Source organism: Mustela erminea, chromosome 2 (assembly GCF_009829155.1).
Source record: "Mustela erminea isolate mMusErm1 chromosome 2, mMusErm1.Pri, whole genome shotgun sequence".
Taxonomy (NCBI): Eukaryota; Metazoa; Chordata; class Mammalia; order Carnivora; family Mustelidae; genus Mustela; species Mustela erminea.
In genome coordinates, this window is record NC_045615.1 from 27,726,707 (window position 1) to 27,740,223 (window position 13,517).

A 13,517-nucleotide genomic window follows, 5' to 3' on the forward strand; every position below is an offset into this window, starting at 1 on the left:
TGCTTGTTTCATCGGTCTGCAAGACTATTCAGTCACTAAGCGTTTCTTGAGTTCCTGCTATATATGGTGTTCTTGATAGGCATCTGCCTTTGCAACACCCTTTGAGATGAATGGTAATATTCAGGTGGGGTGAGATCTATTGCCGTTGCAACTTGGATTAGGTACAGGTAGGATAGGTTTTGCGTGAGTCTGATACTTGGGGGTCACTTCTTCAATAGGCAGAGCATTTAGTCTCTAGCCAAAAACAATTCCTGAATGAAAAGCAGACAATGGAACTCTGAATAATGTATATCCTGGGTTTTAACTAACATCATCAATTTATCTGGGTTGACGGGACTGTTACGATTTTAAAACGTTAAGTCCAGCGTTTTAACCCCATTAGTACCAGGCAAACTGGAATGGTAGTTCATCTGAACTCTAATTCTGACTCTCATGTCCCAGCCGGTATGGAGGTCAGCCGGACTCCCCTTCACTGCCTTGAGTACATTTCCCACTGAGCAGTGAACCCTTGCCTCTTCCGCTCCTTCGTGAAGACTACAAGTCCCAGCATGCAGCGCAGCCCTTCCCGGCCTGTCCCAGGCCCCCTGGGCTCTTCCACGCTTGCGTCTCCCATAGGGCTCCGGGACTGGTAGCCTGTGCGCGCTGACGTCGATGCGTATGCGGCGTACTCTCCGCGCCTCTTGCCCCGCCTACTGGGTTACCGAAGTCCAGCGGCGGGAGGTGGAAAGCGGTGTTAACTTTTATTTTTCTTTGGCGGCAGTTTGGCCTTTTAAGAATCATCTGTGGTTTAAAAGCCAGGAGAATCTGGAAAGGGGCCGTCACTCCTAGCCCTCTTTTCCTCCGAGTTTGCTACTCTCTGGGCCAAGATGGACAAAGTTTGTGCTGTCTTCGGAGGCTCTAGAGGCATTGGGAGGGCAGTGGCCCAGTTAATGGCCCAAAAAGGCTACCGACTGGCCATCATCGCCAGAAATCTGGAAGTGGCCAAAGCCGCCGCCGGTGAGCTCGGCGGTAGGTACCGAAATGGTGTTGCCCAGGTTGTGTGGCTGCAGTCCGAGAGCCTAAAGTTCCCTCGTTTGTAAAACGAGAGGGTCTGGCGTTTACGGCTCTGCGGGTTAGCAGTTGCCCACGTCTAGGAGCACCCCGTCTTGAGTGTGGACACCTGTTTGGGCAGAGAACCCTCAACACCCGGTTTCCCACAGTGTTTCCTCCCACACCGCCTGTCGCCAGGGGCTGAACACTTGGGGTTTTCTTCGAGACTTAGCTGTCCTTTGAGGCCCTACTAATTAAGCACCCACCTCCCTGAGGCTAGGGCTAACCGTGCTGCGTTGTGGTGTCTGGAAGGAGGGAGACCCACAACAGTTAATTTTTTATGGAGGATAAAGGGTACCTTAGTGCCACGGAGTCCCGGGCGCCGCCGGAGACAGGGCTGGGCAGAAAGTAGTTGAGACAGGAAGGGTAGGCATGACAAGCCTGAAAGCCTCGCTGTAGTTTTTGCAGCGCTGTAGTCTTGCTGCGGGCTGTGGTTTTGTTTTGTTCGGTTCGGTTTTGTTTTGTTTTGTTTTTCTTTTAGGCTGCGGGCTGTATTTTATAGACAAACTCTTTTGAGTACTAGCCGGTTTTTTTTTTTTTAAGATTTTATTTATTTATTTGACAGACACAGAGATTACAAGCAGGCAGAGAGGAAGGCAGAAGGTGGGGGGCGGAGGGGGGAGAAGCAGGCTTCTGGCTGAGCAGAGAGCCCGATGCGGGACTCGATCCCAGGACACTGGGATCATGACCTGAGCCAAAGGCAGCGGCTTAACCGACTGAGCCACCCAGGCGCCCCCAGTACTAGCGGGTTTTGAGATATACTTTTTTTGGCTCTACTGCATCCATAGCCACTTAATAGGTTATTATATTGTTTTGGTGGCTTTTACAAATGGAAAATTGATTCAGATTCCTTTTTATTGCATTTAAAATCCAATCTTTTTGTTTATTAATAATGGATTAGTAATTGTTTTGCATTATTTTGCAACTATAAGGGAGAATTAGAATGAAGGAAAGATGCCAGGATGCTGCAATTTAGTAGGAGGCACGAATGCACTTCGTTCACTATCTGGGAGGCACTGGGAAGAGGTCTGGGGATGAATCTGGAGGCTGTTACTTTAACGTTACTATTGGTTACTATTGGTTTACTCTAATTGTGCACTTGGGCTGGGAAAATATTAGATTCTTTTTAGAGAGGGGGAAAACCCGCAAGTTACAGAACAGGGAGGATTTCAGTGAATGCTTCTTGCTACGCATATTAACTGTGTCACAAAGGAGTGAGAAAGTGATTTTCCTGATGGTGTCATCCCAAGCCATTAGTGTTTGCTGGAATAGATTAAAACTGTTGGTTGAGCTTCCAAGGGTTATTGTGAACCCAACAAGTTTTCAGATGAAAGCCAACTGTGGGTCACAGAGGATGCCTTTGGGCGTTTTACTTCTTTGAATTTGTGTTCCATAAGTGATTGGTTTTCACCTACAAGGTGTGACTTCCCAGAAAACTTAACTGCTTCCAAAGACCTGAGGGTGTAATTTTAGTGTTGACCACTACTAGGCGAGGTCAGCCAGAAAATAAGCAATTGTTTAGTTTTTTAAAAACTCCATTTTAGAGTATTACAATTATGTATTATTGAATGGAAAATGCTTTCTTTGATATGTATTCTTTTGGTATTTAAACATCTTCAAAATGTGGGCATTTAAAAAAGGGGAAGTAACAGTTGTTTTTGGTAAAAAGTTTGTGTGTGTGTGTGTGTTTTAGTTTTGACATTTTTTTTATAGCTTCCTGCTTTGTAGTGATCAGACTTGAATAATAGTTGCTGTAATATATGTGCCATAGTTAAAAAAAAAAAAAAGTGGAAGACCCCTAGGTTTTATTCTCACGACCAGGGAACCCATTTAACAAAAATGTAACGGAGTTAGACACAAGTTTCAAAAAAGAAATACAAAAACCAAACACTGTTGAATTGGATAGCATGGGGTTGCCATCAAAGCCAGAAATATTATATGAATTTTACAAAGCCTTATGAATACAAAAAGGCCCTCCTTCCATTTTTTTCCTGATTAAAAAAACATTTTTAGGATTTAATTCTTTACTTCCCCTTGTTTCCCATCCACCCCCATCCCAGTTTTATTGGACTGAACTCCTTGAGAGGAGGAATCCATGACATAATCATCTTTTATCTCTAGATTCTAATCATAGGCTTAGGTCATAGTGAATACTCAACAAATGTGTATTGAATAATTTTTAAATTGAAATTATAATCTGTAAGTAATGCTAATTTACCTTTGTTCTATAGGAGATCATTTAGCATTTAGCTGTGATGTTGCCAAAGAACGTGATGTTCAAAATACATTTGAAGAGGTGGAAAAAAATTTAGGTCGAGTTAATTTCTTGGTAAACGCAGCTGGAATTAACAGGTTGGTCCCAAATTTAAGTACATTTCCTGTATGGTTTTTTTTTTTTTTCCTAGTATGTCTTTGGTTGGTATGAGTAAATATATTAACTTGCTTTACTTGTAACTGGAAGAAAATATGTATTTTTTATACATTCTTTTCTTTTATGTTGAGAGACCAATAAGGGTATAGTTTGATCAATTTTAACATTACAGTCACACCCATATTGAACTATAGAACTTTTCCAGCACTCTAGAAGGCTCCCTTCAGTTTCTTCCCAGCTAATACTATGTTACAGGTAACCACAATTCTGACTTCTGTCACCATTGTATAAGTTCATGAACTTAATGGTATTAGAGTAGATATTTTCTTTTTAAAGGTGAATTTAGGATAGTATTTAGAATAGTATATTTTCTTGCTAAACAGAGCTTACTATAAAGGCAGTTGCTTAGTTCATTCAAGCTATTTTGGTTATATGGCATTACTTTTAGTAGTTAGAAGTATTTGCTTCTGAACCCTACTGCTAGCTCTATCTTTTCTCATTTATCAGTTGTTATGTTAATTCCCTTCAAATATAGATTAAAATGGGACTCTGTAGGTATTCTAGCTCACATATATTCCTAATACTCTACTTTCAGTTAAAATGTTATACAATTTTTACTTTTTAAATTGGTTTTATCCCATTTTAAATTTATATGCTACTGTTTTTTAAATTTTATTTATTTGTTTTTTGTAGGGATAGCCTTTTAGTAAGAACAAAAACTGAAGATATGATATCTCAGCTTCATACTAACCTCTTGGGTTCCATGCTGACTTGTAAAGTTGCCTTGAAGACTATGATTCAACAGCAGAGAGGGTCTATTGTTAATGTAGGTGAGTCTTAACCTGTGAAATTAGACTTATCTCATAGTACCATAAAAATATTTAATTGACTAATTTGGAGTTTCTTCATGTGTGAAACTTGGATGAAATGGGTCTTTTTACTATTTATGGGAAGAAGGACTTGATTAACCAATTAGTGGGTAAATTAGGAACCACAAGTTCATTCTTGTAGTGCTGAAGCAGATGTGAATTGAGTGACACAACCAGGTATTTGAAAAGACGATATATGACAAAAGATGCCCAGCTTCATTGTCCAGAAGCCATGTCAAGTGGCAGCCACTGTTTAGATCCAGTTGATTATTCCTACACACAGATCTGGTCTCAGTTTTGCCAGCCATTTGACTTTTTAAGAGAAAGTGATTTTCATGTAAAACCTGATTTTTAAAATATGGATAAAGAATTGAAAAATTTTCGGTAGTGGGGACTAAAAAAATGATCTCTACAGCAGTTGCATGTGTCACTAATAAATCTAGTATAGAAGTTTAGGAGGAAGTTTTCTTAAGGGAATAAGCTTTTCAGTTTTTTAGAATGAATGTAAGTAACTCCTAGTCTTCAGTTCTTCTGACCCATGGGGCAGGCAGACCATGTAGTATGTGCTGGTAGACCTTAAGATGCAAAATGACTTACAGTTCTCTTCCAGTTTGGTAATTTGAAAATAGCGGCATATCATCTGCCTTTTAATTTTAAGTGGTAATATCTTAAAAAGCTGCATAAGGGGAATCCTGCTCTGTTAAAGTAAATGACCCTATTTTTAATATAGGAAATGGCTTTCCAAGCCAAAATATATGGTTTTTCTCTTTTGAAAATGAGAAAAGAATACTGTGCTAATGAGAATTAGAACATTTTTGACATTTACCCTTAAAAGTGTAAGGAATGAATTTTCTTAAAAAAGATCAGTAAATGATTAAAAAGTAAAAGATGAGTCGACCTTTGCCTCCTAACACAGCCAGGTAATGGTTTTGGGTTCTCAGACGCTGGTGTACTGGCCTCTATACACCACCTGATGTAGGTGTATTTAACTCTAAAATATCCCTTTTTAGATACATTTAAATAATCTAGATCAGTCCTTTGTGTACTTATAGAACTTTTAGAATTGTGCTAAAAGTAAATAAAAATAATTAAAAATCAGAGAATCTTTTTACAGAAAGGACTACTTTAAACTGCTAGTAAGTTCATTGATTAGTTCAGAAGTTTAATAGTTATTGACTAGATGGACAATAGTGTGTGGTATAAACCAAAGCTTCCTATTTGGCCTTTCTCCCATGCCAATATTTTTCTTTCTTTTTTGTTTCTCTGGATTTCTCTTTCTCCTGGATACCCCTTTTTCTCTCTATCTGTGTTTCCTCTGTCTGGTGTTTCTCTCTCTGTGCTTCACAATTCTCTTTCTTTGTCATTCCCTGGCATTGAATATATAAGGCAGATGTTTTAATTTTGAGCTTGTTGATTATAATATATATAAAAGTGTTTGAGGTGTTTTTTTTTCCTAAAATAAAATTACTTTTTCAAAGATTTTGTGAAGTTCTTGATTAATTTTTATATCATAAGTAGAGGTCACTGGTGCAGAAAATCACTTCCCCATTTCTGTTTTGCAAGAATAAATATTTGCATTCAGTTGATGTTGAATTATAAATTATTTCATATTCATATAAATGAGACCACCCAAGAATCTTTAGTAGTCAGTACAAGTTACGATACATCATTGAAGGTAACTAAATTACAGTTTTACAAAAAGTTTGTAATTGAACCTTTGTTATTTTAGATTGATGGTAGTTCAGATTTAGTGAGATTTATCTTCAGATGAATTATTTTTTAGGTGGAAATGAATACCTCCTCATCTTTGTGTTGTAGAACCATAAAATTAATCAGCCTTTATCTGATTTTTTGTGGTTCTAACCTCTTCCTACTGGCAGCTTTTATAAATACTATAGGACTTCACCATGTCTGATCTTCTCACAGATGAGAGTGGGTTTCTTTCATTTGATGGATCAGTTCTCAAGCCCCTTCCTGACATTTGAGGTTTTACATAAGCTTCTTTCAGAACCTGTTTTCTGTTTGTATCTGGAGAAGAATTAAACCCTGAGTTTTACTACTTAAATGACAGTAGTTCCTAATTTTCTCAAAGGGCAAGGTAAACTGGTTTGTACCTTTTTTGTTTACTCTATATTATCTAAATATTGAAATAACCCATTAATTGGTTTGAATTTGATTTTATTTTTTTCTAGGAAGTATTATTGGTTTAAAAGGCAATTCTGGCCAGTCTGTGTACAGTGCAGGTAAAGGAGGACTAGTTGGATTTTCACGTGCTCTTGCTAAAGAAGTAGCAAGAAAGAAAATTAGAGTGAATGTAGTTGCACCAGGTCAGTGAAAACTTTTTTCTTTTTTTAAAAATTGGAGTATAGTTGACATACAATATTATGTTGTTTCAGGTATATAATATAGTGATTCAAAAAATTACATATATTATAAAATGTTTACCATGAGAGAGGTAACTACCATCTGTCACTATACAAAGTTATTATAATACTACTATGTCCCCTGTGCTGTACTTTCCGTCCCTGTGACTTATTTATTTTATAATTGGAAACTTGTACCTTTTAATTCTCTTCTCCTATTTTGCTTGTCCCAAGCGTCTCCCCTCTGGCAACCATCAATTCTCTGTATTTAGGAGTCTATTTCTGTTTTTTTTTGGGGGGGGTTCGTTTTGTTTTTAAGATTCCACGTATAAGTCGTATCATGTTATTTGTCTTTTTCTCCCTCTTACTCACTTAGCATAATACCCTCTAGATTCATCCCTGTTATTGTCAATGGCAAGATGTCATTCTCTTTTATGGTTGGGTAATATTCCATTGTGTGTATATATCACATCTCTTCATCCATTCATGTATCATGGATGTTCATTTAGCTTGTTTCCATTTCTTGGCTATTATAAATAATACTGTATTAAACATGGGGGGGGCATATATATAATGAATTAGTATTTTTCTCTGTAGATACCTAGAAGTAGAATTACTGGGTTGTATGATATTTCTATTTTTAATTTATGGAGGATCCTCTGTACTGTTTTCTGTAGTGGCTGTGCCAGTTTGTCCCACCAGTGATGCCCAAGGGTTTCCTTTTCTTCAGATTCGTGCCAACCCTTGTTATATTTTGTCTTTTTGATACTGGTCCTTCTGACAGGTGTAAGCGGCTATTTCATTGTTGTTTTAATTTGCACTTCCTTGATGATTATTGATGTTGAGTATCTTTTTACGTGTCTGTTGGCTCTCTCTATGTCTTCGTTGGAAAAATGGTGATTCAGGTCTTCTGCCCATTTTTTAATGGAATTATTTGGGTTTTTTTGGTGTTGAGTTATATACGTTCTTTTATACTTCGGATATGAACTCCTTATTGGAGTTCATTTGTAAATATCTTCTCCCATTCAATAGATTGCCTTTGGTTTTGTTAACCCCCCCCCCCCATGCCCCGCTGGGCAAGCAGGCAGAGAGAGAGAGAAGGAAGCAGGCTCCCTGCTGAGCAGAGAGCCCGATGTGGGGCTCGATCCCACGACCCTGAGATCATGACCTGAGCTGAAGGCAGCGCTGCTTAACCCACTGAGCCACCCAGGCGCCCCAGGGACAAAAGCTTTTTAATTTGATGTAATCCGAATAGTTTATTTTTGCTTTTGTTTTCCTTGCCTGAGGAAGTAGATCCAGAAAAATATTTCTAAGACTAATGTCCAGGGTATTGCTGCCTATGTTTTCTTTTAGGAGTTTTATGGTTTCAGATATCACATGTACATCTTTAATCTATTTTTAGTTTATTTTTATGTATGATGTAAGAAAATGGGCCAGTTTCATTCTTTGGCTGCTTGGTTTCTTTAAACACCACTTATTGAGGAGACTGTCTTTTCTTCATTGTATATTCTTGTCACCTTTGTCATAGATTAATTGACCATGTAAGAGTGGGTTTATTTCTGGGCTCTTCATTCTGTTCCATTGATATGTGTGTCTATTTTTGTGCCAGTACCATACTGCTTTGATTACTGTAGCTTTATGATGTGACATCTAGGATTTTGATGCCTCCAGCTTTGTTGTTGTTCTTCAAGATTTTCTTGGCTAGGGGTGCCTGGCTGACTCAGTTGATAGAGTATGTGACTCTTGATCATGGGGTCATGAGTTCAGGCTCCACACTGGGTGCGGAGATTACTTAAATAATAAATAAATAAATAGATTGTTTTGGCTATTGGGGTCTTTTGTGAGTCCATTTTAGGATTCTTTGTTCTAGTTCTGTGAAAAATTACTATGAATATTTTGATAGGGATTACTGAGGTAGTGTAGGTATTTTAACAATTCTTCTAATTCACAAGCATGGAGTATCTTTCCATTTTTTGTGTCATTTTCAGTTTCCTCATCAGTGTCTTACAGGGTTCAGAGTATGTGTCTTTCATCTCCTTGGTGAAGTTTATTCCTTAGGATTTTATCCTTTTTGGTGTAAGTTTAAATGAGATAAAAAAAAAAAAGATTTTGTTAATTTAACAGAGAGAGGCATTGAGAGAGGGAACATAAACAGGGGGAATGGGAGAGGGAGAAGCAGGCTTCCCACTGAGCAGGGAGCCCAATACGGGGCTTGATCCCAGAATCCTGGGACCATGACCTGAGCCAAAAGCAGACGTTAACAACTGAGCCACCCAGGAACTCCTAAGATTGTTTTTTTTAATTTCTCTTTTCTTCTAGTTATTAGTGTATAGAAACGCAACAGATTTCTGTATTGCTTTTGTATCCTACAATGTTACTGAATTCATTTATTACTTCTAGTAGGGTTTTGGTGGACTTTTTAGGGTGGTATGTCTGTGTAGGGGTAATGTCATTTGCAAATAGTGATAGTTTTACTTTTTTCTTCTTAAATTGAATTTATGTACACCTTGGCTTTGTACAATAATAGCAGAGATTATTCCTGTGTTTGTAAGTACATCAGCATCATCAGGTACGTCTGAGTATCAGAGTAGGAACATGGAATCTTCATGGTTACTAAATTCTTGAGTAGTGAAATGTGTGATGGCATGACTATGTCTTGACAGGGCGTAAGTGGCTACACCTGCCTGTATTGCCAGTCTCTGCACTACCCTCAAGGAGGAGGCCAAGGCTATTTCGTTTGTGTAAACCACATTGCCTTTTTTTTTTTTTTTAATTTTACAGAGAGGGGGAGTGAGGGAGAGAGAGAATCTTAAGTAGGCTTCATGCCCAATGTGGAGCCTGATGTGGGGCTTGATCTCATGACCCTGAGATCATGACCTGTGCCGAAATCAAGTTAACCAACTAAGCCACCCAGGGGCCCCCAGTCCCCACATTGCATTTTCTAGTAAATGACTACCCTTAAACTGAAACCACAAGAGAAACTTCTCATTTAAAAATTTGTTATAAATTAAGAACTCTTAAGGGTTGAACGTGAGAATTTCAAGTTGGGGCGGTGGGTGTTGGTAATGTATCCACTAGTAGAACTCCAAATTGTATACTTCGGAGAACTATTTCCATTTTAAGTGTTCTTCTTTCTTCTTGGAATGTTCCACTGACTTATTGCTGACTGGGATAAATTAATTTAGACTTTGTCAGTGTCAAAGCAGAGCTTTCCAAGTATTAATGTGTATATTACCTAAATATATTTCTTCATTTTATCTTATAGAAATAATACTTCTCTATATTTAAAATATTTGAATAGGTCTCTAATCCAGTATGCTATTAATAACAGAATAGACCAGAGGAAATTATCAAATTATTGTATGTGATGTCATTTGCACATTTCACCAAGCAGTCATGTACAATAACTGACATACTGATTTTTCCAGGAATTTGGTATTTAGAAAGAGAATTGCCAGGGGTCACGAAGTGTTTGTTTTCAAAGTAATGTCTTTCACTGGACCTTACTGTACCCTAGAGAGCTATCCTGGATTTGTCTTAGAATTTCAGTACAGAAAAATTTGAAGGATAAAAAGATATTTACATACACTCAGGAGGAAGAAACACCGTTTTAGAACTCAGCCTATGAAGTAGCAAGATTATTTTTTTTTAAAGATTTTATTTATTAATTTGACAGAGATCACAAGTAGACGGAGAGGCAGGCAGAGAGAGAGAGAGAGAGAGAGAAGCAGCCTCCCTGCTGAGCAGAGAGCCCGATGCGAGACTCGATCCCAGGACCCTGAGATCATGACCTGAGCTGAAGGCAGCGGCTTAACCCACTGAGCCACCCAGGCGCCCTGAAGTAGCAAGATTTTAACAGTGATTTTATCTGTAGTTGTCTCTTTAACAAATGGATATGGGCTCTGAGGCTCATTGTTGATGGCATGGGAGGAACAAAGTGGTAGGACATGATAACAAGAGATGAGACTGAATATTCTGACATCAAAAAATACTATTACATATGACCAAGGCACTGCTTAGAGAAACAAAGGTTTCTAAAACCAGACATATGTTGGAGTGGCCAAGAATGAAGATGACTGTTTAATAGATGTGGCTGTTTAATAATTTTCAAAATAGAAGTCACAATGGGAAGCTTATAGTAGAGCTAGTCTCCTAGAGGAAATCTATGAGGAACGCTTGTCTTCTTGTTAATGATGTAGGAAGAACCAAGCCAGCAGAGATGCAATTCACTTGTAATACAAAGCAAGTTTGATTTGGGCTAAGAGCACAGAAATCAGAGACTTCTCAAGAAGACAAGTAGAGGGGTGCTTGGGTGGCTCAGTGGGTTGGGCTTCTGCCTTCGGCTCACGTCATGATCCCAGGGTCCTGGGATCGAGCCCTGCATGGAGTGCTCTGTTCAGAGGGAAACCTCCTTCCCTCTCTCTCTGCCTGCCTTTCTGCCTACTTGTGAACTATGTCTGTCAAATGAATAAATAAAATCTTAAAAAAAAAAAAAGAAGACAAGTAGAACATTATTTTGTACCTGTGGCTTTTATTGTGCTTACTTTGGGCATTTCTCATGGCTTGAAAATACCGATGGATTAAATGCGATGCAAAGCCAGTTAACTCGATCTGTCAGTTACAGGTAATTGGAAAATACTAAAACAATGATTGGAATTATAGTGTAGCTTGCCAAAGTCTAAAGAAATTTTTCATTTCTGGGTGCCTGTATGGCTCAGTTGGTTAAGCATCTGCCTTCTGTTCAGATCATGATCCCAGGGTCCTGAGATCAAGTCCCATATTGGGCTCCCTGTTCAGTGAGGAGTCTGCTACTGCCACTCTGTTCCACCCCTCCTCCCCAGCTCATGCTCTCTCTCTCATGGTCTCTTTCTCTGTCTCTTAAATGAAATGCTTCAGAAAAATTTTCCAATCCTTAACTTACGCTAAGTCTTTCAAAATAAATTCAGATATGCAGCTTACAGCTGGTTTGTTGGGCTTCAAATTAATTATCTTAAATTTTAAACAAGTTCTGTTCCACTCAGTAGCCTTCTGTACTCATGAACACAGAGCATTCTACAAGTCACTTAAATCCCATTTTAGAATTTCCACCTTCACCTTAAATTTTCACAGTGTTATAAGTAATCTGAAAGACAGAAAGAGGGATGAAGTGTGAGCGTGTTGATATAATCTTCAAGACAGAGTTAAAAAGCCAATTTCCACTTAAACCGAAATAAGAACTCAGAATTATAAGGAAAAACTTTTGCCAAAGCTCATCTTGAAAAGGTTAAGTTGCTCAGTTTGAGAAAGGGGCCACATTTCATTTTTTATTTAAAAAATTTTTTTGAGATTTATTTGTTTATATGGAGAGAGTGAGCATGTGCAGAGGGAGAAGGAGTGGGAGAGGGAGAGAATCGACTCCCTGCTGAGCATGGAGTCCAGCGCAGGGCTCAATCCCATGACCCTGAGATGACAACCTGAGCCAAAAATCAGGAGTTGGATGCTTGACCCACTGAGCCCCCTGGGTGAGAAAGGGACCATGTTTTAGATGCTGATCTCTGTTATGATCTACATACATTATGGGACCTTCCAGAAGTGACTGAAACAATGTAGCATATAGACATCTATCAGAAGACTCGGTGCTATGCATTTTGTTTAGTTCACAGAATAATAGAAGCAGTTGAAATTTCCTTAAAATACCTATATAAAAACATATTAAGTTTTCCAAAACATGAAATGCAAAATGTTTGCAACTGTACATCATTCTTCAGCCAAAATAGGTCCAGAAATGTCGAATATGCAAGTATTAATTGTGATGACTTTAAGATTAGTCAGAAACCTTACCTAAGTGACATTCCAAAGTATACAGATCAGTTAAACATGTATAAAGTTAGTATTAACCCAGTTAGAAATACAAAATGAAAATTATGGATGTTGCCTCAAGTATCTGGGATTTCACAGATTTATAAGCAGACCATGTAACAAAGTAACTCTAGTTTTAAGAATACCTTATATTTCAGTATTGCAAAAATTTCAAGAAGTCCCACAACAACATCAAAAATCATTTATCTGGAAATTAGAGTTCTTTGTGATTCATCAGTTCAGCAGAATGCAGGTAATATAAACAAAAGTTTAACTTACCAAAGACATTAGACCATGCCATTATGAAAAGAATAAACTGTCCTTGGACCAAATGGATATTTAAAAAAACCCAAAACATATATACAAATTACCTGGATTAGTGAAGAAGGCGATAAAAAGGTGCTAAAACTCCAATCTATACTATGATTCTTTGGTGTGATAAAAATTTGGGTTAGGTATTAACGCAACTTCTGAATGAAATGATTGTTTTCGTATACCTCGGCCAGTTTGCCATGGAATGTTTTTGCTAGTTTACTGTAGGTATTGAAGAATTGATTATCTATACAGAAAAGACCTTTTGGTTCATTGGTTGGTTGTAAGAGAGTAGGCTGATATAGACCTTTGACACCTTTCCATTTTGGGTCACTAATGGTTCCAGCTTGTATGCTGGATTGGTTTGTTTGTTTGTTTGCTTATTTATTTATTTGAAAGAGAGTGCAAGAGAGAGGACAAGCAGGGGGAGAGGCAGATGGAGAGGGAGAGGAGATTCTCCCCTGAGCAAGGAGCCTGATGCCAGACTGGATCACGGGACCTTAGGATCATGACCCAAGGTCAAGCTGCAGGCAGACGCTTAATCATCTGAGCCAACCAGGAACCCCTGGGATTGGTGTTTTATTTGGCAGTGATGCTAAACTAGCAGGGTTTAGGGAAATGTCAAATTGTCCTGATAACCTTTGTGCTTTGTTATGTGCCTTCAGCTCAGTTCAT

General features: G+C 38.3%; 1 protein-coding gene across 5 annotated transcripts in view; it reads left to right on the forward strand.

Moving 5' to 3' along the window:
* The first annotated feature begins 673 nt into the window (after positions 1–673).
* Positions 674–13,517, forward strand: part of CBR4 (carbonyl reductase 4) — a 114,224-nt gene continuing 101,380 nt past the window's right edge. For all 5 annotated transcript variants that reach the window (XR_004283169.1, XM_032332587.1, XM_032332585.1 and 2 more), the window contains exons 1-4: positions 674–1,008; positions 3,321–3,441; positions 4,154–4,290; positions 6,522–6,656. Coding sequence is in view for 4 of the 5 variants with exons in the window: in XM_032332587.1 (XP_032188478.1) it covers positions 867–1,008; positions 3,321–3,441; positions 4,154–4,290; positions 6,522–6,656 (535 nt within the window). In the remaining variant the exon portion in view is untranslated. The remainder of the gene's footprint in view (positions 1,009–3,320; positions 3,442–4,153; positions 4,291–6,521; positions 6,657–13,517) is intronic.